This window comes from Epinephelus fuscoguttatus, linkage group LG7, assembly GCF_011397635.1.
Source record: "Epinephelus fuscoguttatus linkage group LG7, E.fuscoguttatus.final_Chr_v1".
Classification (NCBI taxonomy): domain Eukaryota; kingdom Metazoa; phylum Chordata; class Actinopteri; order Perciformes; family Serranidae; genus Epinephelus; species Epinephelus fuscoguttatus.
Genome location: NC_064758.1, coordinates 43,917,930 through 43,942,027, shown reverse-complemented (window position 1 = coordinate 43,942,027; position 24,098 = coordinate 43,917,930). Strand labels below are relative to the sequence as shown.

At 40.3% G+C, this 24,098-nt stretch overlaps 3 protein-coding genes across 3 annotated transcripts in view; 2 read left to right on the top strand and 1 right to left on the bottom strand.

Annotated features, from left to right (window-relative positions):
• LOC125892259 (PHD finger protein 20-like) overlaps positions 1-12,451 on the bottom strand; it is a 44,218-nt gene extending 31,767 nt beyond the window's left edge. The window contains exon 1 of the mRNA XM_049582169.1: positions 12,410-12,451. Within this exon, the coding sequence (XP_049438126.1) occupies positions 12,410-12,436 (27 nt within the window). The 5' untranslated portion in view covers positions 12,437-12,451. The remainder of the gene's footprint in view (positions 1-12,409) is intronic.
• Positions 790-14,129, top strand: LOC125892260 (B-cell receptor CD22-like). The gene is made up of 11 exons (XM_049582173.1): positions 790-887; positions 4,215-4,571; positions 4,654-4,896; positions 5,038-5,382; positions 5,749-5,976; positions 7,778-8,047; positions 8,172-8,432; positions 8,546-8,633; positions 8,751-8,805; positions 12,229-12,335; positions 12,441-14,129. The coding sequence occupies exons 1-10, from the start codon at positions 833-835 to the stop codon at positions 12,331-12,333; spliced, it is 2,007 nt and encodes a 668-aa protein (XP_049438130.1). The 5' UTR covers positions 790-832; the 3' UTR covers positions 12,334-12,335; positions 12,441-14,129.
• A 3,460-nt stretch (positions 14,130-17,589) lies between these two features.
• Positions 17,590-23,835, top strand: LOC125892289 (galactose-specific lectin nattectin-like). Its single transcript, XM_049582231.1, has 7 exons — positions 17,590-17,665; positions 17,968-18,030; positions 18,306-18,318; positions 19,114-19,214; positions 23,102-23,236; positions 23,409-23,526; positions 23,623-23,835. Exons 2-7 carry the CDS (start codon positions 17,968-17,970, stop codon positions 23,682-23,684), a joined length of 492 nt encoding a protein of 163 aa, XP_049438188.1. The 5' UTR covers positions 17,590-17,665; the 3' UTR covers positions 23,685-23,835.
• Positions 23,836-24,098: the final 263 nt, after the last annotated feature.

Genomic DNA, 24,098 nt, shown 5'->3' with positions numbered 1-24,098 from the left:
ATGGATGGATAATAATAATAATAATAAATTTTATTTGTAAAGCACTTTTCATCCTTGGATCTCAAAGTGCAAGGATGTGTATATAAAAACATATGAAAAAAACACCATAATCACCTGACTTTTCCACGAGCTCCACCACCACCATTTTAACAACCTGAAAAAACGTCCTCTCAGGTATATTGTCCCCAAAACAACAGTAAGAATCATTTCCTCACTTCATCTTGGGGTCATTCGCCTGCTCATGTCCATCATTAATGTAAAGAGGAAGGAAGCCAGGCCAGTTATTATCTTTTCTGTACAACTGGCTTCACAGACCACATCCTCATTTTATAATGTAGACATATGTGTTATAATTACTGACACACAGTATTTCTGATGTATTTGATTTACCCGCTGATTTAACAAAACATGAGGAGCAGCTGACTTTAACAGCAGTGAGTGGATTTATTGTCCTTCTTCTCTCTATAGGACATTTGTGGTCAGAGTGTAAGTAGCAGAGGCATTATGAGATTAAAAATGACTCTCGCTCTCTGTGGATAAACTGTATTTGAAGAAATGAATGCATCATCTCCAAAACAATAAGTATCATTTCTTCATTTTAACATGGGGGTTCAGTTATTCTGCTTGCTCATATACATAAATGATGACAAGAGGAAGGAAGCCAGGCCAGTTTTTAACAACTTGATATCTATTTGTCACCAACCAGAGAGGACACTGTCTTCACAGGCCACATCCTCCTCGTGTAATATAGACATATTCATTGTGACTTACTGACACAGTATTTCTCATGTACGTGATCTGATGTGATTCGACAGAGATGTGAAGAGCAGCTATGAGTTTAACAGCAGCAGCGAGTGGACTTGTTGTCCTCCTTCTCTCTGTACAAGGTACTGTACATCTACATTTGTATTGTTAGGCATTAAGCACACTTCGGACATACAAAGGAAGGTGTTTTTGTGATCAAAAATATTTGATGCTATGCAATGTAATCACTTAAACATCAGACATTCACTTCTTTTTCTTTAGAGTTCTTTGCATGATACACTTATACCTTAGCATGACAAACTTTGTCAAGTATTATGCACCATTAAAGACAGTGAAGCTGTGTTTGTGTGGTTAACCAAGAAAGAATCTTCTAAATAACTTGTTGATTTTTTTTTTAACAAATTATGTGTCCAAACTGCAAGCCTTCTTCACAACCATTTAGAAAAGAGATGTTAGAGGGTCTGCAACAAAGATGTAAAAATAAAAAAGAGTGTCCCTGATCTTAAAACAAGTTGGTACTATAAGATTATTTTTGTCTTACACTGATTTAAAGTGGGATGGTTGTTTTCTGAAATGTGGCTTTACACAGTGAAGCATTCCTGTGATGGCTGTGTTGGCAGCCGCAGCTTGACTTATTCCTTTCGGCATGCTGAGTTTGGACTGATGCTGGGCGAGGTCATTTTTGATAACAACCAGTTTATTTGGCCCAATTCTGGAGCGTCATTCATCCTGCCTCTCAGCCAAGTCAGGCAACTGCACACAGCGTGACTTATCTTCTCCTTGTGTGCTGAGCTAGGACCAATGAAGGGCAAAGTCATGTCTGATAAACACCCAGTGATGACAGCGTCAGCAGCATTATTCATCCCAAGTCTCAGCCTAGTGGGGCGACTGGACAAGGCCCGACTTATTCCTTTCTGTATGCCAAGGCCGAATGTGGTTGAATAGTCTTTTTGCTTAGGAAGGTTCCTATCTGAGTGAAGTGACCCGGAAGTATCTAAGTGGCAGCCATGATAAGAGCTGGTCGGATTCTCTAAATTTTAAGGAAAGGTGCTTCAATGCTTCCTTTCTAATCTCCTTGAGCGTAGGGTACACTTAACCATCCTTTACGAAAGGAAAGGAGATAATTCTGTCCCACAAGTCCTTGCAGCGGCAATATTTAAAGCGACCAAGCGACGCACCATTCACAAACTCAAATGATTAGGAAAGAAAAAGATCGAGACGAGAGAAAGGAAGGAGATTATGGGGTGCTGTTTGTAAAGTGGCTCACACTTAAAATAACATCAACATTTTACCACATTTAGCTTCAAACAACGTTTAAAAAAGTGTTGTGAATTTTTTAACGTCACCTTTTACCACATTTACAGCAATATTTGTTAACTTAGAAATATATTAAATAGTTAAATCTAAATATTAAATGTGGCACCTAAATGTTAAATGTTAAATCTAAATATTAAATCTAAATCTAAATGCTAAATCTAAATCTAAATATTAAATCTAAATCTAAATGTTAAATCTAAATGCTAAATTAAATCTAAATCTAAATGTTAAATCTAAATGCTAAATCTAAATCTAAATGCTAAATCTAAATCTAAATGTTAAATCTAAATATTAAATCTAAATCTAAATATTAAATCTAAATGCTAAATCTAAATCTAAATGTTAAATCTAAATGCTAAATTTAAATCTAAATGCTAACTCTTAATCTAAATGTTAAATCTAAATATTAAATCTAAATCTAAATGCTAAATCTAAATCTAAATGTTAAATCTAAATATTAAATCTAAATGCTAAATCTAAATCTTAATGTTAAATCATAAACATTTAGATTTAGATTTAGCATTTAGATTTAACATTTAACATTTAGGTGCCACATTTAATATTTAGATTTAACTATTTAATATATTTTTAAGTTAACAAATATTGCTGTAAATGTGGTAAAAGGTGACATTAAAAAATTCACAATACTTTTTTAAACATTGTTTGAAGCTAAATGTGGCAAAATGTTGTTATTTTCAGCGTGAGACACTTTACAAACGGCACCCCATAGGAGATCACCATGTAAGTTACCGTTGTTTATGAAGGATTATACATGTCATGCCATAACTTGTTCATATGCTATATGTTTTGAACTTTCAACATTAGGCTATGTTAAACTTAGACGCGAACTATGAACGTTTTGCTACCATTGGTGTAGGCTACCCTCCGTCCACAGCTTTGCTTAACTTATTTTATAACAGGATAAACAAATGTAGCCTACAACGCATTATTTTAATTTTCCGATTTTCATGTGAATGAGAAAAAATGGAAATCCACATACTTTTCCTGTTTTCGTCTTCAAATGGCGAATTGAAATAGAAATGAAACCAAAACCAGAAACCTACTTGTTTTTCGCCCACCCACCCTTTTTCTAACCCGCCCACCTAGAGCCGGGTTCTGCTCGAGGTTTCTTCCCATTAAGGGGGAGTTTTTCCTGACCACTGTCGCCAAGTGCTGCTCATAGGGGAATTGTTGGGTCTCTGTAAATTCAAGAGTATTATCTAGATCTGCTTTATGTGAAAAGTGCCCTGAGATGACTTTTGCTGTGATTTGGCGCTAGCCTATATAAATAAAATTGAATTGAATTGAAAAGAAATAGATAGCCTGGATAATCAATGAAGTAATGTCGCTGTGCCTCGTGCGTAAATGTGCATATAATTGGTGTATCTGGAGATTTAAATAATCAGTGAAGTTACTACTTCCCACTTTTTATTCCCCTGTGTTTCCCTGCAGAGCTACAGTGGAAGGATCATTACAAAAAGAGAGAATTGGGCACTATACAAAAGACTGTAATGTTGTTTCACTCTGTTAGTTTATATATCCTGTATGAAACAACACGATGAGAACGTACAGGGCGCATTATCTAAGATGCACTTTTTGTAGTCCATCTTCAGAACATTGTAGTTTCACCACAGCAAACCCACGTCAGTGACATCTGCTGTCCCATCATTACATAGCCCTGTGTAAGTGCAGTCGGATTCTCTCAGCACCGCAGTTGTCTTTTCCTAAGTCCTTATGAATTCTCCTTCACGTCTTCCCTTGACCTTGTGACGAATTCCATCAAGGTCAAGGAAAAGTGGTTAGGAAAAGACGATAGGAGGGACTTTTCGACCGCAGCCCAAGTTTGGGCTGATGCTGGGCCAGGTCATTTTTGATAACGGCCTAGTGATGGCAGTGTTGGCAGCCGGAATCGGGCCATGTCATTTGGCCTGATTCTGAGGCATCATTCATCTTGAGTTTCAGTCAAGTGGAGCAACTGGACGCAGTCTGAATTATTTCTTCTGGTGTGCCGAGTTTGGGCTGATGCTGGGCCAGTTCATGTTGGCTACCTGTGACCTTAACTACAAATCAAAGTCTGTCTCCTGATGTTGTTCTCAATCTGACTGTGGTTCCTGATGTGCTCTGTGTTACAGTGGTACAGGGTCAGAGTGACGGGGGAGTGACTTACACTTCCACTCAGATCTGTGCCATCAAAGGATCCACAGTGATTATACCCTGTACATACAGATACCCATCCAGAATGAAGGACCGCAACACTACAGTTGAGAAATCATTGTGGTTTACTAAAATGAATGGAACTGTTCCTGTGGATCTGACAGCAGACCCAGAGTATTCAGGCCGTGTGCAGTACAATCCTGCGAACAACCTCTGCACTCTGAGACTCACAGACCTGAGAGAGAGTGACTCAGCTGAGTACATGTTCATGTTCATAACAAACCAACCAGATGGGAGATTTATTGGTTCACCTGGAGTCACTTTGTCTGTCTCAGGTAACGTTTCATTCATGTGTTAATTATTTCTACAGAAACATTACCACAAATGACAAATAACGTGTGTGCTCCTCCTTCACAGAACCACATCTCGAGATGCGGGTGATCAGTCATTTACATTATGCTACATATCTTGAAGATTATATCTGGGAAGAGCCGAAGCTGAAGTGCCTAAGCAGTTGTCGTCTACCTGATTATCCTTCATTCATCTTCTACAAGAATGGACAGAAAATGTCAGAAGCGACACATTCAGAGGAAACTCATGCAGCAGACAGCTATTCCTGTGCTCTTGAAGGATACGAGGCTTTCCCCTCTCCTCCGGTGTGTGAGTTTATTCAACACTCCTCCACTGACATAAAACCGTGTGAGGGATACAACTGTTCAGTCAGACAGCTACATATATTTTAAATATGGAGTCACCCAACACTGGTTGAAAAATGATTTTAAAGATTGTTTTATCTTTCAGGTATCAATGATGAATCCTGCAACAGAGTGACGTACACTGACAGAAGCGTCTGTGCCGTCAGAGGCTCATTGGTGAACATTTCTTGCACATACAACAACAATGAAACCATCACATCTAAATTCTGGTTCCGTCCTGAAGGTAGAGATCAGCGGAAGAATCCTGAGGACCTTAGAGAAGACTCCCAGTATGCAGGTCGTGTTCAGATCATTGAGACAGAGAGAGGACGCTCCACTCTGAGAATCGCCGACCTGAGAGAGAGCGATTCAGCCGCGTATCACTTCAAATTCAAGACACAAAGCTTTGAATGGAGGAGTAGTTTACCTGGTACAAATCTGACTGTCACAGGTAAACACAGGCTGATGTAAATACACCAGCACGGTGCATTTAAAAACGTTATGCATGAGAAAAACTCCTGAGTTTGTGTGATCACGACATGGAAAGGAGGAGCTGGGGTGGAGGAGGGTTGCAAAGCAGCTTGCAGAGGAAGCAGCAACAGTAGGCAGACCAGAGCAGATAGAAAGGAATCTATCAGCTGATTCATCAGTTGATTGGGTTGCTTGAGATCAGCTGATTCAGCTGGGGTGTGAGCTGACCTTGACATCGTGTCCTGCCTGAACTAACGCTGTTTGAATTTAACTGTTGTGTTGTACATCTATCATCTCTCTTCATTAGACCTGGGGGTGTGATATTGTTCCGTGTTCTCATATCCAGCTCTCCAGGTGCAGGTGACCAGAATAACAGTCCAGCAGTCTCACACCGATGCAGAGCTGAAGTGTCACAGCAGCTGCAGTCCAGCTGGTCATCCTTCCTACGTCTGGTTCAAGAATGGAGAGGAGATGATGGGTGTGGAGACATCTAGTATTAAGGCTCAGCTTTATCCTGCAGACAACATCTCCTGTGCTGTAAAGGGACATCAGGAATTCCCCTCTCCTGCAGTGTGTAAGTTTACTACACTGTGACAGGACCACAGCTTTGTCCTTAAACTTCAAAGTCATTAAGCTGAATAGTGAGAATAAATCAGGGTTTATGTTGTTAAAATTTGGCACAGTGGTAGAGGGTCATGGGAGGATGCCAATGAAGCAATATTACATCAATTGGCCAAAGGGGGGCGCTATAGCAACGATTGAAATGTCAAACTTTGAATGGGCATATCTCATGCCCCGTATGTGGTAGAGACATGAAACTTTGCACAGAGATGCCTCTCCTCATGAGGAACACATTTGCCTCAAGAACCCATAACTTCCGCTTATATAGATTTTCCACCATTTTGAATTTTTTGAAAAACACTTCAAATGGATCTCTTCCTAGGAAGTTTGAGCGATCTGCATGAAACTGGGTGAACATAATCTAGGGACCAATATCTAAAGTTCCCTCTTGGCAAAAGTTGGAAAACTTCCTAAAACTGAGCTTCTATAAGGCAATGAATATTGTGGAGGGCGTGGCTCATCACATAAAGGTGTAGAACATCTCAAGGGTTTCACCCATCACCACGCAACTTTGTAGGCACATGACCACACATAATCTGAGGGGACCCCTCCATTATTGAGCCCATCAAACAAAATGGGGGCGCTAGAGAGCTCATTTCTTATCTAGGCCTAACCGCCATATGGATTTTTACTAAACTTGGTAGATATGTAGAACAGGACGCCTCAAGGTGACTAATGGCTAAAATGCGATGAGAATGCAAGAGATGATTGCATTACCCATTACCACACTTGAACACTGCATAACACAGTCACAACTTATTACGATCCAAATCAACACAAACTCCATGTCGCCTTTTACACACAACGTTGTCCACACTCTTGTTTTATCATGCGCACTACACTGCCTCACAGCACCATACCTGGTGTACATAACTTGTGCCTGTATTCTAACACACAAATAAAGTAATAAACATAAGTGTAGTATGGTCCATGTAGTTCAAAATACACATAAACTGTTATGCAAACTTAAATATTGTCAGAACCTTTATGATATGTTACATCAACACAGAAATTCTATATGGGGATGTAGACTCAGCAGAATGATGTACAAAACATAAGAAGGAAGTGATCTGAGTGGGTGGAAAAGACAGTGATAACTGTGACAGGACTAAAGCAAGCAGAACACAACCATCTAGTGGCAGTAAGAGCACAATGCACTATTGTAAAAACAAGATGGCAGCCATCTCTGCCACGTCAGTCTGCAGCCCACCCCGAACACAGAAGTGGACAAGGTCCAAAACCTGATCACAATTTATGGTTGAAACATATTTATTATGATTAATAATGTTTATAGTTTGATATGGCAACAAATTTAACTAATCTTAGCAACAGTAACAAACTAAGCCACTCCTCTTGTGTGAGGACGTTAGGACTAATGTATCATTGACAGTGTTTAGGTTTTTACACTTATCTGGTCCTACTGATCCACAATAGCTAGGCGAAATTTAAAATGCATACCAAACAAAAGTTCAGGTCTCAGGAGGATATGACATGCCAGAAAAAGATTCAGTATGTCCCAGTGACATAAATGCAGTATGCCAAAAATACCATGATGTTCTACTGCATCCGGTCATATTTTGGAGAATGCAAACCAGCATGCTTTTCTGGCTATCCTGACCCACAATCCTCTGCGCAGTGGATGAAACGTCACATCCACTGAGCCGCAAACAGATGACAGCTAAATGACAGCTGTGTGACAGCCTAGTGTGTCTTTGCTTAAAAATAGTTGTGTTTCTGTACATGTTCTCCTCTAGATGCTCCAAAGCTTCCCTCTGTGTCAGTGAATCCTTCTGCTGAGATCGTGGAGGGCAGTTCAGTGACTCTGACCTGTAGCAGTGATGCTAACCCAGCAGCTAAATACACCTGGTACAAGGAGAATGGAAATCCAGATGTTATATCTGTCAGTGAAGAACCACAGCTTGTCTTCAGCTCCATCCAGTCCTCTGACTCTGGACAGTATCACTGTGCAGCTGAGAACGAGCTGGGGAGGAGGGCGTCTAGTCACATCACCATTAATGTGAAATGTGAGTGAAACAGCTGATATAAAACTGACAGACATCCTAAATCTGTCCAGTCTTTGCAGGAGGAAATGTAACGACAACCTAGTTGCTTAAAAACAGCTGTGTTTCTGTACATGTTCTCCTCCAGATGCTCCAAAGCTTCCCTCTGTGTCAGTGAATCCTTCTGCTGAGATTGTGGAGGGCAGTTCAGTGACTCTGACCTGTAGCAGTGATGCTAACCCAGCAGCTAACTACACCTGGTACAAGGAGAATGAAGACTCACCAAAAGCATCAGGACAGATCTTCACCATCACTGACGTCAGACCTGAACACAGTGGGAATTACTACTGTGAAGCTGAGAACACAAGAGGACGTCATTACTCCGCCTTACAACTGACAGTTGTGGCAGGTTAGTTCCTCCATGACACTAATTACTGGCTGGTCAACAGACAGCATCACCTGATTCATGAAGGGTTTGATTCATGAAACCTTGACTGTATGACTGTTTATCTCTATTTGTAGATAAATTAATGATGACCATGAATATCCTCAGGCTGACTCTGGTGGTTGTGATGCCGACTCTACTGCTTCTTTATTCCCTGTGGATGAGGTGAAAATCTAAAAATGAATCATCTTTTAATATGAATATTTACTTTCATTGTGTTGGAGTTTTTGACTGAACTTGTTATTTATCTATTTATTTGTTTGTTTTTTTAATTAAATTCAGGAGGCAGAAAACTTTGAGCTCCACTGAGCCATATGAAGACATAGAGACTGTGGAGGTGAGAGACAGATTGAACATGGGTGGATAATGAAACAGTCGCTCCCTGGGCACACATATGCAAAGGGCCCCACCACCACTCCTACACGGGAGCCAGAGATATGGACTTTGTGGTGGCTTTGCATGTCTTTGTAGTTGTTATGTATCTTTTAGTGGTTTTGTGGCTCCTTGTGGTTGTTTTGTAGCCTGAGTGTCAGACTGAAGCTCCCAGAACCTTCAGTCTGACATCGCCTCTATTGAAGGCGATTTACAAGGGGGAGGAGGGAATTTGATTTTTCCCTAACCAATCAGTAGAGATCAACGACTCACCCAGAATCTGACGTCATTAGTATCCATGCCTTGGCGGTGCCGAAAACAAGCGAGCATTGCCCGTTTAAAATGTCTCCGTCGTCGTGCACGCCCAGCTGCATCGCCGTTAAATCCAGTTTAGCAGCTTCCTTAATTTGGTCCTCCATTAACGCGAGCAGTGGCGAAATACCTCAACAGCATCTGTAGGATCTGTAGCGGTCGCCATTGTTGCTATCCTCACCAGTTACCCACCAGCGCACAGCTTGACATCAGCGTGGCGCTGATTGGCTAATCGCTAGACCCCCGGCGTTCATTGGTCCGTCCATAAATCGCAAATTCATTGAAGTATGCCAGACCAGAGATGCAAGCCTACTCAGCTGAGTGGGCGGGGTCTGTGGTCTGGAACCAGGCTAGTTGTTTTGCGTCTCTTTGTTGTCATTTTGTGTCTCTATGTGTTTGTTTTATGTTGTTTTGTAGTTGTTTGAGTCTCTTTGAGGTAATTTTATGTCTTTTTTGGTTGTTTTATGTGGCTTCATGGTCTTTTTTGTATCTCCTTGTTGTTTTTGTGATTTTTTTGTGATTGTTTTGTTTGTTTTTTGTAGTTATTTTGTGTCTCTTTGTAGGTCCTTTTCATCTTTTTGTGTCTCTTTGTTTTCATTTTCAGTCTCTCTTGTCAGTTTATGTTAATTTGAGTGACATTTTGCAAGTGAAGGCCTTACACTGTGGGTGTCTGGTAGGTCTGTTCAGTGATCCATCCATCCATCCATCCATCCATCCATCCATCCATCCATCCATCCATCCATCCATCCATCCATAATTTACACATAACCTGAGGACACCTCGTCACAGTCACATGGTTCAACAAAAACTCAAGCTATGAACAACTTTTGATGTCCAGTGTCTTAAGATGGGACATACTAAATTTGACGTTGATAGAGTCTAATCTGTAGGAGGAGTTTGTTTAAGTACGACCCATGGAAATGGCCAAAAATGCACAAAAAATTCGCATAAAATTCAAAATGGCGGATTCTCTGTTGGGTTTAGAGGATGGCTCCAAGAGGCTTTTTGTACGTCTTGGGATGTTACATGTGCCTACCAATTTTCGTACATGTACAGTACAGGCCAAAAGTTTGGACACACCTTCTCATTCAATGCGTTTTCTTTATTTTCATGACTATTTACATTGTAGATTCTCACTGAAGGCATCAAAACTATGAATGAACACATGTGGAGTTATGTACTTAACAAAAAAAGGTGAAATAACTGAAAACATGTTTTATATTCTAGTTTCTTCAAAATAGACACCCTTTGCTCTGATTACTGCTTTGCACACTCTTGGCATTCTCTCCATGAGCTTCAAGAGGTAGTCACCTGAAATGGTTTCCACTTCACAGGTGTGCCTTATCAGGGTTAATTAGTGGAATTTCTTGCTTTATCAATGGGGTTGGGACCATCAGTTGTGTTGTGCAGAAGTCAGGTTAATACACAGCCGACAGCCCTATTGGACAACTGTTAAAATTCATATTATGGCAAGAACCAATCAGCTAACTAAAGAAAAACGAGTGGCCATCATTACTTTAAGAAATGAAGGTCAGTCAGTCCGGAAAATTGCAAAAACTTGAAATGTGTCCCCAAGTGGAGTCGCAAAACCATCAAGCGCTACAACGAAACTGGCACACATGAGGACCGACCCAGGAAAGGAAGACCAAGAGTCACCTCTGCTTCTGAGGATAAGTTCATCCGAGTCACCAGCCTCAGAAATCGCAAGTTAACAGCAGCTCAGATCAGAGACCAGATGAATGCCACACAGAGTTCTAGCAGCAGACCCATCTCTAGAACAACTGTTAAGAGGAGACTGCGCGAATCAGGCCTTCATGGTCAAATAGCTGCTAGGAAACCACTGCTAAGGAGAGGCAACAAGCAGAAGAGATTTGTTTGGGCCAAGAAACACAAGGAATGGACATTAGACCAGTGGAAATCTGTGCTTTGGTCTGATGAGTCCAAATTTGAGATCTTTGGTTCCAACCGCCGTGTCTTTGTGAGACGCAGAAAAGGTGAACGGATGGATTCCACATGCCTGGTTCCCACTGTGAAGCATGGAGGAGGAGGTGTGATGGTGTGGGGTGTTTTGCTGGTGACACTGTTGGGGATTTATTCAAAATTGAAGGCACACTGAACCAGCATGGCTACCACAGCATCCTGCAGCGACATGCCATCCCATCCGGTTTGCGTTTAGTTGGACGATCATTTATTTTTCAACAGGACAATGACCCCAAACACACCTCCAGGCTGTGTAAGGGCTATCTGACCAAGAAGGAGAGTGATGGAGTGCTGCGGCAGATGACCTGGCCTCCACAGTCACCGGACCTGAACCCAATCGAGATGGTTTGGGGTGAGCTGGACCGCAGAGTGAAGGCAAAGGGGCCAACAAGTGCTAAACACCTCTGGGAACTCCTTCAAGACTATTGGAAAACCATTTCAGGTGACTACCTCTTGAAGCTCATGGAGAGAATGCCAAGAGTGTGCAAAGCAGTAATCAGAGCAAAGGGTGTCTATTTTGAAGAAACTAGAATATAAAACATGTTTTCAGTTATTTCACCTTTTTTTGTTAAGTACATAACTCCACATGTGTTCATTCATAGTTTTGATGCCTTCAGTGAGAATCTACAATGTAAATAGTCATGAAAATAAAGAAAACGCATTGAATGAGAAGGTGTGTCCAAACTTTTGGCCTGTACTGTACATGTACGAAAATTGGTAGGCACATGTAACATCCCAAGAGGTCGAACCAGCTTCAGCAGCTGCTTTGTGGAAATTTTGTAAGGGGCGCTACTGAGCCATTTCTTGGCAGCCAAGCATGAGATGATATGTGTGTGCAAACTTTCATGAGTTTTGAGTATGTTAAACCCCTCAAAAGTGCAATTCATTTGAAGGAAGAAGAATAAAAATCCCCTGGATTTCAGTAGGGTCCTCGCACTGCATAGTGCTTGGGTCCTAATAATGTGTATTTGTCTTTAACCATTTCCGACAACATTTACGGCAGATGCCCTTTTTATAAAAGAGCAATTTAAAAGAAATATAAAATCTTCCAAATCCAAATTACATTTACTCTCATCCTGTCGTCTCTTTCCATCAGTTGGAGTCTGATCCTGATTATGTCAACGTCTCAGCAGTGGACACCGTCAGTGCAGGACAGAGAAGACACAGAGGAGCAGCAAGACTTGGTGTGAAGGTCATGTAAAGGTTAGTCAGGTTTTAGTCTGCAGCATGGAATACAAAAAATGAACACAAATTTCCATTTCTGAAAAATTACTCACCAAAACTTTGCGTAATTTTCTTCTCATGCAGTCAAACCAGAAGAAGAGTCACCTGAATGGAAACAGAGATACACAGCATATAAGTGGATACATTTACCTTCAACTCCAAATGTTTTTACTTCCAGTTTTTATGTAGCAGCAGCAGTTAGGTGTCAGCAGCAGCATGCAGCAGAAGATTTTAGGAGAATGCAAGCTTTTTTTGTACCTGTGCAGGTAGATGACGTGTTCGGAATTTAACTTGGTATGCAATATGTTATTTTCAATGTTGATGTGATAAATTGGTTTCAAGAAATGCTGATCATATCACACCTGTCCTGGTAGAGAAAGCCAGTTAAGCCAAAAAAGACATGGAAGCAAAATATTTCACAGCATGTAGAGAATATTTTGTATTATAGTAGAGTATATGTTAATATATTGAAAAATATAGACCCTTTTAGGGCTGATGTCATAATGACGTCATTTTATTAGCTGGAGGTGCAGCTGCCTCTCCCCCACAGGGCTGTAGGCTACACAGGAGTGTTAAAATGTGTTTGTCTTGTTGTGTTATTGGGAGCCAGAATAGAAGCAGTCATGGCTCAAAACCAGCCGCTACTGCCCGTCAACAAAAACAAAGACAACTATGGTTAAATGTGATAAGACGAAAGGACTGGACGGAGGCCATCATCAAAAATGCTCACATGTGCAACGCACACTTCATATCAGGTTAGGGAAAAAGTATTTCCTGTTGTAGGGATGAATAAGGTTATGTGTATTAAGGGTTATCATGTCCACCTCATCAGAAACTGGGGAGGGATTAAGAGGAAGATTGGATTTCTCTGCAACGCTAACTTTTTAGCACATTAGCTAACGTTAGCCTCCATAGCAAAACAAACAAGTGTGGTCCTCCTTTGTAAGATTGGCTTCCTGTGACATCATCCATCCACTGAGTGAGAGCATACGGGTCGGCCAGTCTGGTCCCGTTGGTCAGTGTTTACTTATTCAAGTAACACTGGCGGTCCCGGAGAGTGAGTGACCTGACATGGTGCGTTGGTAAATTCAGTCTGACGCTCTACACTAAAATGAGAGCCCTGTTGGTGGAAGAAACGCAGCGTTATATTTCTACATGAATGAACCAACGGTTAAGTTAATCACACATTCACTCCGCTCGGCGCTCTGCTGCTCCGTCTCCACAGACAGAGTGTCCAGAGTGCGCTCTGCCACTCTGAGAGTGCGCTGCTCTGGATAACCCAACGCTACATTCAGACAGCGCTCCCAATTTATCAACACTCCAGTTTGTGTCAGAGTGCGCGCCAATGAATCATTCTGAATGCACCACTCACATCATCTTCCTCATCTTCCTACTAGTGCCGGCTAATATCTGTGGAGAATTGCTTTGCCTCCAGCTAAGCCCCGCCCTCCAAGAAACATCATACCATTTACTAAAAGTAAAGGGGTCTATCAGGTCAGCTCTGTACACTTTGCCCGTGTTAACATTTTCTATGCATTGCATGTATGGTACCTTGAAGATCATGTCAGTTCCCCCACACTGCTGCAGAGGGCGACAGTGTGCAAGAAGTTTTGATTCCAGCTTAAAAAACTCTTTTGTGCTTTTTATTCAAACTAAAGTTTATTTGTTTCTCAGTAATGAGTCCAAATAAAATTCAGATCTGTTTGTTTGCTCTGACTTATTTTTCCACCTACAAAACTTGTCACAGTGTAATAAGCATGGCTTCATTTGAACACTGGGGGGAACACATGAAACAGGTGCTCTGCCGCAAACCTTTGGAGCTCTTAATTTCCTGCACTCTGGGTAATTTTACGCACCAGCTTGTGTCGTTTTGCATAACTGTATTAAAATTTTGTCAAAATAAAATTCCTGTGCTTTCATGTTTTTATTGGGGCAACCCAGTCTCATTCCAAAGTTCCAAAAAATCTGTCCTCATTGTCGGCATGACACGCATGAGTGTGTGACAGCGCCTGACGGTGTAGGGAGAAATATGGCCAGACAACAATGTAACTTAACTTAATGGGATGAAAAGTCTGAGTAGAGTGGGTAGGAGTGGAGATGGATGGGTCCAACAAACACCAACTTTCACCTGGGAGGCTTCCCGTAACATTTTAAAGCCAAACCTTGTTCTTTTATCCTAAACCCAACCACGTGTGTGTTGATTAAACGTAACCACTTGTGTGTTGTTGAAGGAAAATGTTAATTTGCAGTGTTGTATCGCCGTCATACATTTATTTTGAAAGAGACTGTATGCAAACTGTTGACACGGCATCCCAGAACGTCAACAACCAACACACCCAGGGTACCTTGGACGTCATATGTCAATGCAACCCAGTCTCACTCTGAAGTCATCGAAATCTGGTGCTTGGGCAGTGACTTGCGGCGTCAGACACTGACGCGGCATGGTACGCAGCTGGTCGCTGTTATAATTTACCAGTGCTCAGTGTCATCAGGGGGGAACACCTCAGGACAAGAACGACAGTTAAGGGGGCGAAAAGTCCGAGTAGGGCGGGCGGGAGGGTTGCAGGATGGGTCCATCAAACACCATCTTTTATCTTGGAGAGCGGATTTTACGTCCTGTAAGATTATAAAGCCAAACTCTGTTCTTATTTTCCCAAACCCAATCACGTGCGTTAGTTGTTGGAGGAAAAAACAAACGTCAATTCATTTTGTTGCACTGACGTAGTGCTTTTATTTTGAAAGAAACTGTATGTAAACGGTAAACTTCATGTGATAACAGAAGTGTATTTTGAAAGACGACAATACATGTAGAAGGCAGAACTTGACACAGCTCCCCACAACGTCAGCAACCAACACACCCAGGGTATCTTGGACGTCGTATCTGGATGTGCAAAGTCCATGACCAAGTGTCGATATGAGACGAGGTCGGAGTGAGGATGTCTTGTTTTCAACAGTCCCAAATTTGACACGTCGTCATGTACACGGGGGTAAATAGGCCAGCAGCAGTGTGTTATATAAACTCTGTCATCATTACATTGATTTCTGTTTTACGGTGAACGGACAAAAGAACACGGACGCCCCTGTCCTTATGTGGACTGGTTGTCTGAGGCTGTTGTTAAAGGTCGGAGCTTGAGCCCTACTGTTGCTGCAGCATACAATTATATTTTAGAGTTTTTTTTGTGTCAGCAGTTTGTGTTCGGCCCTTTCATGGATCAACATGATCATTCTCCTGTGCACAAAGCCAGGTCCATATGGCTGTCAGAGTGTGGAAGAAGGCATCCACTGCATGCTCATGAACAACAGCTAACAGCAGAAACATTCAGTATGAATGTGAAATAAAGAATAACTAACAAGCTGTTGTATTTCATCTCACTCTGCTATCAGACTAAAGTTTGCTAGCAACAAGAGACATCGGCATACCAGCACATTTGGTGTACTTACCACAGTGCTAACCACCACACCACCTTGCCACTTAACTCAACAGAATACAATATTATTGCGTTTTTAATCATGTTGTGATATGCTGAGCATTGTGATAAAATATACTGCAATTTATTACCTTTTTTCAACAGTAAATTATGTCCACAAAGACAAACTTTGACAACTTTTGTTTTATTTGTTTTCAGTCTGTTCATCTCACTTCAGCACTGTAGCATTAAAATGTATCTGGAGAACTGAAAAAAAACAACTGATTATATAATTCTATTACCTAAAGTTTAATTTGTATTTTTCATATTAATGATTTATATAATAAAAAAATCAATACTTGGCATGACAATATAATATTGCAACACAAAAATATCACGATAGCATGCTGTATCAATTCTTGTCCCCCAATTTTGAACCCTAGAATATTTTGTGTTGACTCACATCATACGTGTGTAAAATTGCAGAATGAAATGTTCTCAGCATAATACGTCCCTAGAGGATCTATCAGTGGTGATTGGCTATCGTGCCACTAATTGGTCAACTCTCGTGAATAAGCGTATGACATGAAATTGCGCAACTAGCTTTAACATGTTTTGACCTTTGACCATCAAATTCGAATGAATTCGTTCTTGATTCTAAGTGGACGTTTGTGCCAAATCTGTGGAAATTCTCTCAAGGCTTCTTGAGATGTCACGTTCACATGATGTTCGGATGAACCGACAGATGGACAATCTGAAAACATAATGCCTCTGGGAGAGAAGCATAAAAATCAATATCTGCGCTTCTCTTTCTATGAAAGGGATAGTTTGGGATTTCTGAAGTGGGTTTACATTAGGTACTTATCTAGAGTCAGTGTATTAAATTCAGTAGATGGTGGTCGATGCACTCCCTGTTTGCTATGCATTGCTGTGAATCAGGGTTTTCAGCAAAATGCATTTTAGCTACCTAAAAACAAAATCTATTTCAGTCTAAGTGGAGGATAGATTAGGAATATATTCTATGTTTTCTCGTACACTTTTCAGAGATAAAGGCAATTAACTGTGCTTATTGTTGATACCTTCTACTTTGTTGTGCTGTAGCCAACAGAGAAAGTTAGTCCAGTTATGGATGACAACATTTCTTTGCTGTGTTTCAGTCATTAAAATGGACTTATCCTCATAATAAGCACTGGAACTACAAGTTTGTCTAAAGTCATCTGCTCAGGTTGCAGCTGGAATGCAGCCACCTGGCAGGAAACTGCCTACTGAGGAACATATTTTATTGTCCCAATTAGAGGGAAATTTCACTGGGTAATAGCACTTTACCCAGCTGCAATCAACATGACAGTACAATACTACACCACAAATCTAATGAATTACATATAACAAAAATAAGCAGAGGATATATAAAGTTTTGCACATGAGAAAGATATAAAAACACAGGCATTGTAGGAATGAGAAGGAGCTCAAAGACGCATAAAACCATAATACACAAGCCATGAAACAAAGTGCCTACTTGCATGAGTAAAGATGAAACTGCTGTTTTATATAAGCGGTCCTTATGTATGCCCAAGTACTTATGAGAGCACACCTGCACAACTCACTTTGACCAGTGGTTACGTCGTCCTGGACTCTCCCTTCCCTGGGGTCAAATATCATTTGAGTGCCATTTTCTAATTTGTAACTGTTTGAAGAACATTCTGTTTTTTCTTCAAGTCAGAGCCAATAAATTAAACATCAATTACAATAATTAAACATTATCTTGAGATCAAAGAAAAACGCATTGCAGGTGTTGGAGTCAAAACAACCAGAGAAGATATATAAACTGAGGCGTTCCCTCTCAAAGACACCCTGCTACCTGCGACTGCTGCAAGTGCAACCTCACCTGATCATCACAACAAGGTAAGGCTCTCATTCCTGCCTGTCATCACTGCATCAGCTGTTTTCATTCATAGCTACAGAAAATACTTTTTATCTTTTCATTATTACATTTAATTTTCACTTTAATGCAAAATCCCCCTTTTTAGTTTATTGTTCCTGTAAAATGTGCTCACTTTCTTTTTCCATATCACTAAAAAAATAAAAAATGCTGTAAAAAATAATATTTCAAAAGTTCATTTTTGTAATTTAAGTTAACAGTTAGACAATTAATATACTGATCTATGGTGCATACAGTTTCATTAATATACTGTGTCTTTCCACAGATGGCATCAAGTCTTCATTTGATTGCGGTCCTCTGTTTGACCAGTGGACTGTGGATTGGAAATGTAAGTAATATATACATTCATTTCAGAAAGATGTTTGTGTTATAACACCTGATCTTTAAACACTAGTAGCGTGTCTCTGAGCCCAGCATCATGATTTCAACATATGTCATTTCCATACTTTGTCTTCACACTAACTAACAGTGTGATGAAATGTAGTGAGTAAGGTAATGGATACTGAGCAATAACATACACAATAAAGCTCAAGTCTTAAGTTAGAAAAAAGAGACAAGTTCCAGTTGAGTTCAGTGCTAATGATCTTTTCTTTACGTTCACAGGCACAGTGTCAAGGTTGGTACTTCTCAAAGTTGTATGGTTATAATACAGCAGCTGGCACTTTGTGACTGCTGTTCAAACTATTATAAGTTTTCAAATGTTTTTCTTCTAAGATTGCTGCTTTCCTGAGCAGACAAGTACAGCTTTATTGATTTATAATATCTATAAACTTCCACTGTCTTCAAGCACTTGTTCACTTAAAGGATAGGTTCACAGGTTCTGTCTTAAAACAATAGTCATGTGCCCAATTAACACTTGAACAGGTTTTACTTCTGTAATCATTCTTCCTTTTCATAGTGGCCATTAACAGATCCCTTCTTACTGCACTTTGAGTGTCGGTGATGGGGAACAAAATCCACTGTCCTCCCTCTGTGCAAAGATTTGTTCAAAAGTTTATCCAAAAAGGACAAGTTAAACAAAAAAGCTTCAGCTAAACAAGGCACTGTCCCTAATTTTCTAATTTCTAATTTTATATACTTTATTAATCCCAGAGGGGAAATTCCTGAACACACAAAGAAGGAATGTTGTGCTGAAAAGACTTAAACTATGGATGGTGTGCACTTGATTTGTCTAATGTAGACTGATGAAACGTCACATTAGCTTCCAATGAACCTGGTGGTTCTTTTCACATGGTGAGAACTGTCGTTTGCCCCCCATTTCTTATAGTGTAAGAGGAATGATTACAGATCAGTAACTACCTATCTACTTATGGCATGTGAGTGCTGCATTATTAAACACCTGAATAAATATAAACCTAGACAAACATGAGTAATATGACTGTTGTTCTAATGATGTACAACTGTGTTTCAGACTGCTGTGACCCCTGTAAGACCTGCCCTTCTGGTTGGACCCAGTATAAAGATAACTGTTACATGTACCACCATGCTCCAAAGGACTGGGCTGATGCAGAGGTACTTCATGGAATAATATGAGTTACAACTGCCAAACTGTGTTCATTAGATATGATTTAAAAGGGACCCATTATGCTCGTTTTTAGGTTCATACTTCTCTTTAAGGTTTCTACTAGAACATGTTCACATGCCTTAATAGTCAAAAAACACCTTATCTTCTTCATACTGTCTGTGCTGGGACCTGTGTTCACCAAGCCCCCAGGAACAGCAGCGGCGCTTGAAGCCAATTTTATATAGTGGCCAAACCTGGAATTACAATAACTGGGTCTGTGACGTGATGTCATGGGACTCAAAAAGACTTCTCAGCATAGACATAGATTCGGAAAGAGACGTCTGTAGATCATTCTATTCCCATTCAGGTTAGCAGAAGGCAAATTCTGAGTTAGTCGCTCAGCTGTTGTAAGTTTATAGTGAGTTGCTCTGTGGGTCCCACCATGCTTAAATATCCAGGGGTTCATCCCAGTGTCCCTCCTCAAATCCTCTACTCCACGATATTTGTAAAACATCCCTCAAGATGAGAAAAGTGATTTTAAAAAATATGATACGTTATCAAACTGTAAAATCTATCAGCTGAGTGGGAACTCATGGACAGGGCCAGCAGGAGAAACACTACTGCACGCATTTCTACTCAATTGACCTATGGCTAAGCCACGCCCCCCTCCACTCACCTGGACAAACTATCAACATTCAGTGAGCGGCGCTATGGCAGGTGTCACAGTACACGGCATTTCACAGGAGGCAGTTGATGATTTTTGGGGACATAACGATCAGATGTCATTGAGAAGTAACCAAAAGGGCCTAAACTACACATTGGAGGGATATATTCATCATTTTATTGTTGAGAAGGTCGATGAAAAGCTTAAATTACAAGCCAAAATTTACAGGTCACAGTGTACGCTTGTGAACCGCATCTGGTTGCCGTCACCATCAAAGACAACAAGTTAAAGTGCCACTGAAGTTAAGGTTTTTGGCTCAGAATATGAGAAAAGGATAACGGCCTTTTTACCATCTTTACCAAGAGTGTCTCTCCGTTAGTTTGGTGCTACAGTATTTACACTGAATCATTCAGCATAACGTTTGCCAACCTTTGTTATCTCTGCCATTACAGATAAGTTAATGAAGCTAAGCTCCAGAAGTTAACGTTAGCTTAACTAGAGCCCTTTGGACAACAGCTAACAATGATGTACCATCACCAAAGTACAAAACTAGAACAAAATAGGCTAATGAACTCCCAGCAAACAAGGTGACATGATGAACAACGCAGCTAGGAGCTAACGTTAGGCTAACTTTAGCTAACGTTAGCTAGAGATGTTAAAGATAACTTTATATTTCTTTCCAGCAAAGTGACAATATGTTGCCTCAAACACAATGTTGACTTACCTTAGAACAGATGTAGACATCATTGTTAATCTTATTCACGTTGAGTTGATGTTGTGGTCTAACGTTACCACACAACTTTATCCAAAGGAGACACTTTTCTCACTTGAGATGTGGTTTAAAGTGTAAAAAATACACCTGGTCGCCCAGCCTCTCAGGATACCTTGTGTCAGAGTTGCATGTACCCCATGCACACCGTTTGACCATTTTTAAACTTCAAATCTCAGAAAAAGCTCATAAAACCGAACAAACTGACTTTCTGTAATGCATTTCAATGGACGTCCCGGCAGAGAATGTCCCAGTGTATGGGAATGGCTATACGCACTGTGATTGGCTCATCGCGTTTGAGGGCGGGACTTAGCCATAGGTCAATTGGAATGTGTCCACCTTCTGTATGAAGTCTTTCTACCAAATAAAAATCAACAGTAAAAGCTTCTAAAAAACACCAGCAGGAATATGATTTGCAATTGGAGAGTTATTAACAACACCAGTGATCAAGATTATGTTTTCCTGTTGTTAGCATGTAACGGAGATTACGACATGTTGTACCATGAAAAATAACCAATAGAGGCTCCTAAAAAAGACCAGATAGTTCCAGCAGGAACATGATCCAAAATTGAAGAGAAATTAACAATGATGGCAACCAAATTAATGTTTCCCTGACCTTAGCATGTAGCCACTTGTTATTTGCAGTGTGCTTGTAGCCAGAAAATGACTGTAACAGAGATTAGCAGCATGTTCTACCGTTAAAAAATCACCAATAAAAGCTTCAAGACCGGACACGTTGCAGCAGGAATATGATCTGCAATCAGAGAGTAATTAACAATATCAGCAACCACGATTGCACATTTCCCTTATGTTAGCATGTAGCTACATGTTTATTAGCAAAGTACTTACAGATTCAAAACTGGGGAGAAATAAAATTGTGGCAACAAGGTTAATGATTTCCTGATGTTAGCATGTAGCTAAATGTACATTAGCAGCATACTTGTGGCCAGAGAATGACCGTTAGGGAGATTAGCGACACTTTCTACAGTGAAAAATCGTCAGTAAAACTTCTAAACACAAGACATCTTTCAGCAGGAATATGATTCGCAATCGCAGAGTAATTAACAACATCAGCAACCACGAAGTTTCCTGATGTTAGCATGTAGCCACATGTTCCTTAGCAGAGTACTTGCAGCTGGGGAATGACTGTAATGGAAATTAGTGTCATATTCTACCATTAAAAATCACAAATAACAGCTTCTAAACAAGACAAGAACTTTTCCAGCAGGAATATGATCCAAAACTGAGGCGAAATTAACCATTATGGCAACCAGGTTAATAGAGTGTGCCAGTAAACCCGGAACTCTGTTAGCGCTTTTAGCACCTCCGGTTCTCTCGTCTAAAAGTCAATACGTTTTTTGAATGGGATTTTGGTAAAATGCCTCAAATAAGGTCTGTGGTTAACAAAAGCTTAAGCGAGTTTCAGGTTTTGTTCTACGACATAAAACACGTCAGTAAATACCCTACTTGTGAATTTTGAAGCTTTTACGTGTCGTAAAAAAGGCGGTTGCTAACAAGTTGCTCAATACGACTACAAACCCTGTCGGGGACATTAAACGTCATCACCCCGAACAGGCGAGAGTGCTGGCAGTCCGCCATTACAGCTTCTTATTTAGCTTAAACAGTCCGATTTCCCCATTATACAATGTTTTTAAAATAAAGCAGCCAAAATCAGTTGAAAGCTTAGTGGCAGTGACGTCAAGAGTCATGTGACCGTGGAGTAGTCATGTAGTCCGTTAAAGCCTAACGTTAGCTTTTTACTTCTGGCGATCGCATTTAAGCTTCAAATGTGGTATGAATGGTGTTCATATGTGAAGATTATCTCGCTGAACAAAACCTGTAAGTATCATAAACTTGTGTTAGCCACAGAGCTTATTTTCTGACATAATCCAAAACGCAATGCAAAAATCACATTCACTTTCTCTTCCGGGAACCAGCGCAATGCTAAACTTCCGGGTTTTGACATCAGCCCTGGCACACTCTAGTTGCAGCAGTTGCTGTATAAAAAAAAAGGGCAAATCAGGACATCATACTGGAGACAGAGTAGTTAAAACAGCTGGAAACAGTATTAAGAACGATCTGGGGCCTGAGGTTTCAGCTCACTGGGATTACTTTTACATACATTTACCTCTTTATTTGACACATTGACCATGTTTATAATGAACATCCTTCATTGTAACACTATATATATATATATATATATATATATACATATATATATATATGTGTGTGTGTGTGTGTGTGTGTGTGTGTATATATATATATATATAAATATGTGAAACAAAATATGAAAAATATGAAAAATAATTATAATAGGTCTCATTTTGATTAGTGTGTTCTTACAAGAATCTTTCAGTAAAAGAAGCTTAATTCACTTCTTCTCATTGAACTCATTACATCTCTGAGTGATTTTCTCTCACTCCCTTTATCTTTTTCACTTCACACTTTGTCTCTTTTATCAGCGTGCCTGCATTGCCCTCGGTGGGAATTTGGCTTCGATTGCTAACCTAGGTGAGCACGACTTTCTCAAAGCCCTGATCAACAGAGTGACTGACAAAAATGACCAAACTTGGGTTGGAGCCCATGACACGGCAAAGGTGAGTGATTTGACAATAAACATGATGTGATGCAACTGTTCCCTGTGAGCCTGATACTGATTCTGTTTTCAGTGTGGTAGCTGCATTGATGAGAGTCTGACGTGTGATTTGGACTACATGATGGAATAATATAATTTTTGTGACTGGACTGACTGTGAAAACTTTATTTCAGGAGGGTGTGTGGATGTGGAGTAATGGTCACAAGTACATAAACTTTAAAGGTCTGTGGGGCCCAGGAGAGCCCAACAACGGTCGCCGGAAGGAACACTGCATGGAGATGAACTACAGGGGTACGCACTGATTACCTGTTATAAGATGAATCAGTAAGTAAAATTATCATTCTGTGCAACCCTAATTGTTTCTTTTTTTAACTTTTTAAATTCTAGGTAAACCTAACGACAATGCTTGCACCATAAAGAAACCTTATGTTTGTGGAAGGCAGCTGTGAAGATCCCCACCATGTCCATGTGCCATGGTGATGTCACATCCCCACTGATGATGTCACTTCTGCCAGAGTGTCAAGCCTCGATGACATCACTGCAAGAAGATATATTGACACTTCTGATTTATGAGTTGATTCAATAAACAGATAAATCCTGTTCAGCAGTCTGTCTCACCTCTTTATAAAAGATCAGTATTTTCATGTGGACATTTTGAAAACAACAAAAAAAAACAACAAAAAAATCCTTGTCATTTACATCTGCTTGCAAACAACACAAAACCCCCTAAAACCTGCTTTGTGCTGGAATGCACTACCAACACGGTAAGAATCCTTAAAACCTTCAATGTGTAAAAGTAAGGGACACCTTCGTAGTGACCCCATGCCCAAGGGGAACAAAATGAAATAAAAGAAATGAAGTAG

Coding starts and splice junctions, on each gene's coding strand:
- LOC125892260 (XM_049582173.1), top strand. CDS start 833: ATGAGTTTAACAGCAGCAGCGAGTGGACTTGTTGTCCTCCTTCTCTCT. Junction 4,897..5,037: donor TTTCCCCTCTCCTCCGGTGT/GTGAGTTTATTC, acceptor TTTATCTTTCAG/GTATCAATGATGAATCCTGC. Junction 5,977..7,777: donor ATTCCCCTCTCCTGCAGTGT/GTAAGTTTACTA, acceptor GTTCTCCTCTAG/ATGCTCCAAAGCTTCCCTCT.
- LOC125892289 (XM_049582231.1), top strand. CDS start 17,968: ATGGCATCAAGTCTTCATTTGATTGCGGTCCTCTGTTTGACCAGTGGA. Junction 23,237..23,408: donor GAGCCCATGACACGGCAAAG/GTGAGTGATTTG, acceptor ACTTTATTTCAG/GAGGGTGTGTGGATGTGGAG. Junction 23,527..23,622: donor CATGGAGATGAACTACAGGG/GTACGCACTGAT, acceptor TTTAAATTCTAG/GTAAACCTAACGACAATGCT.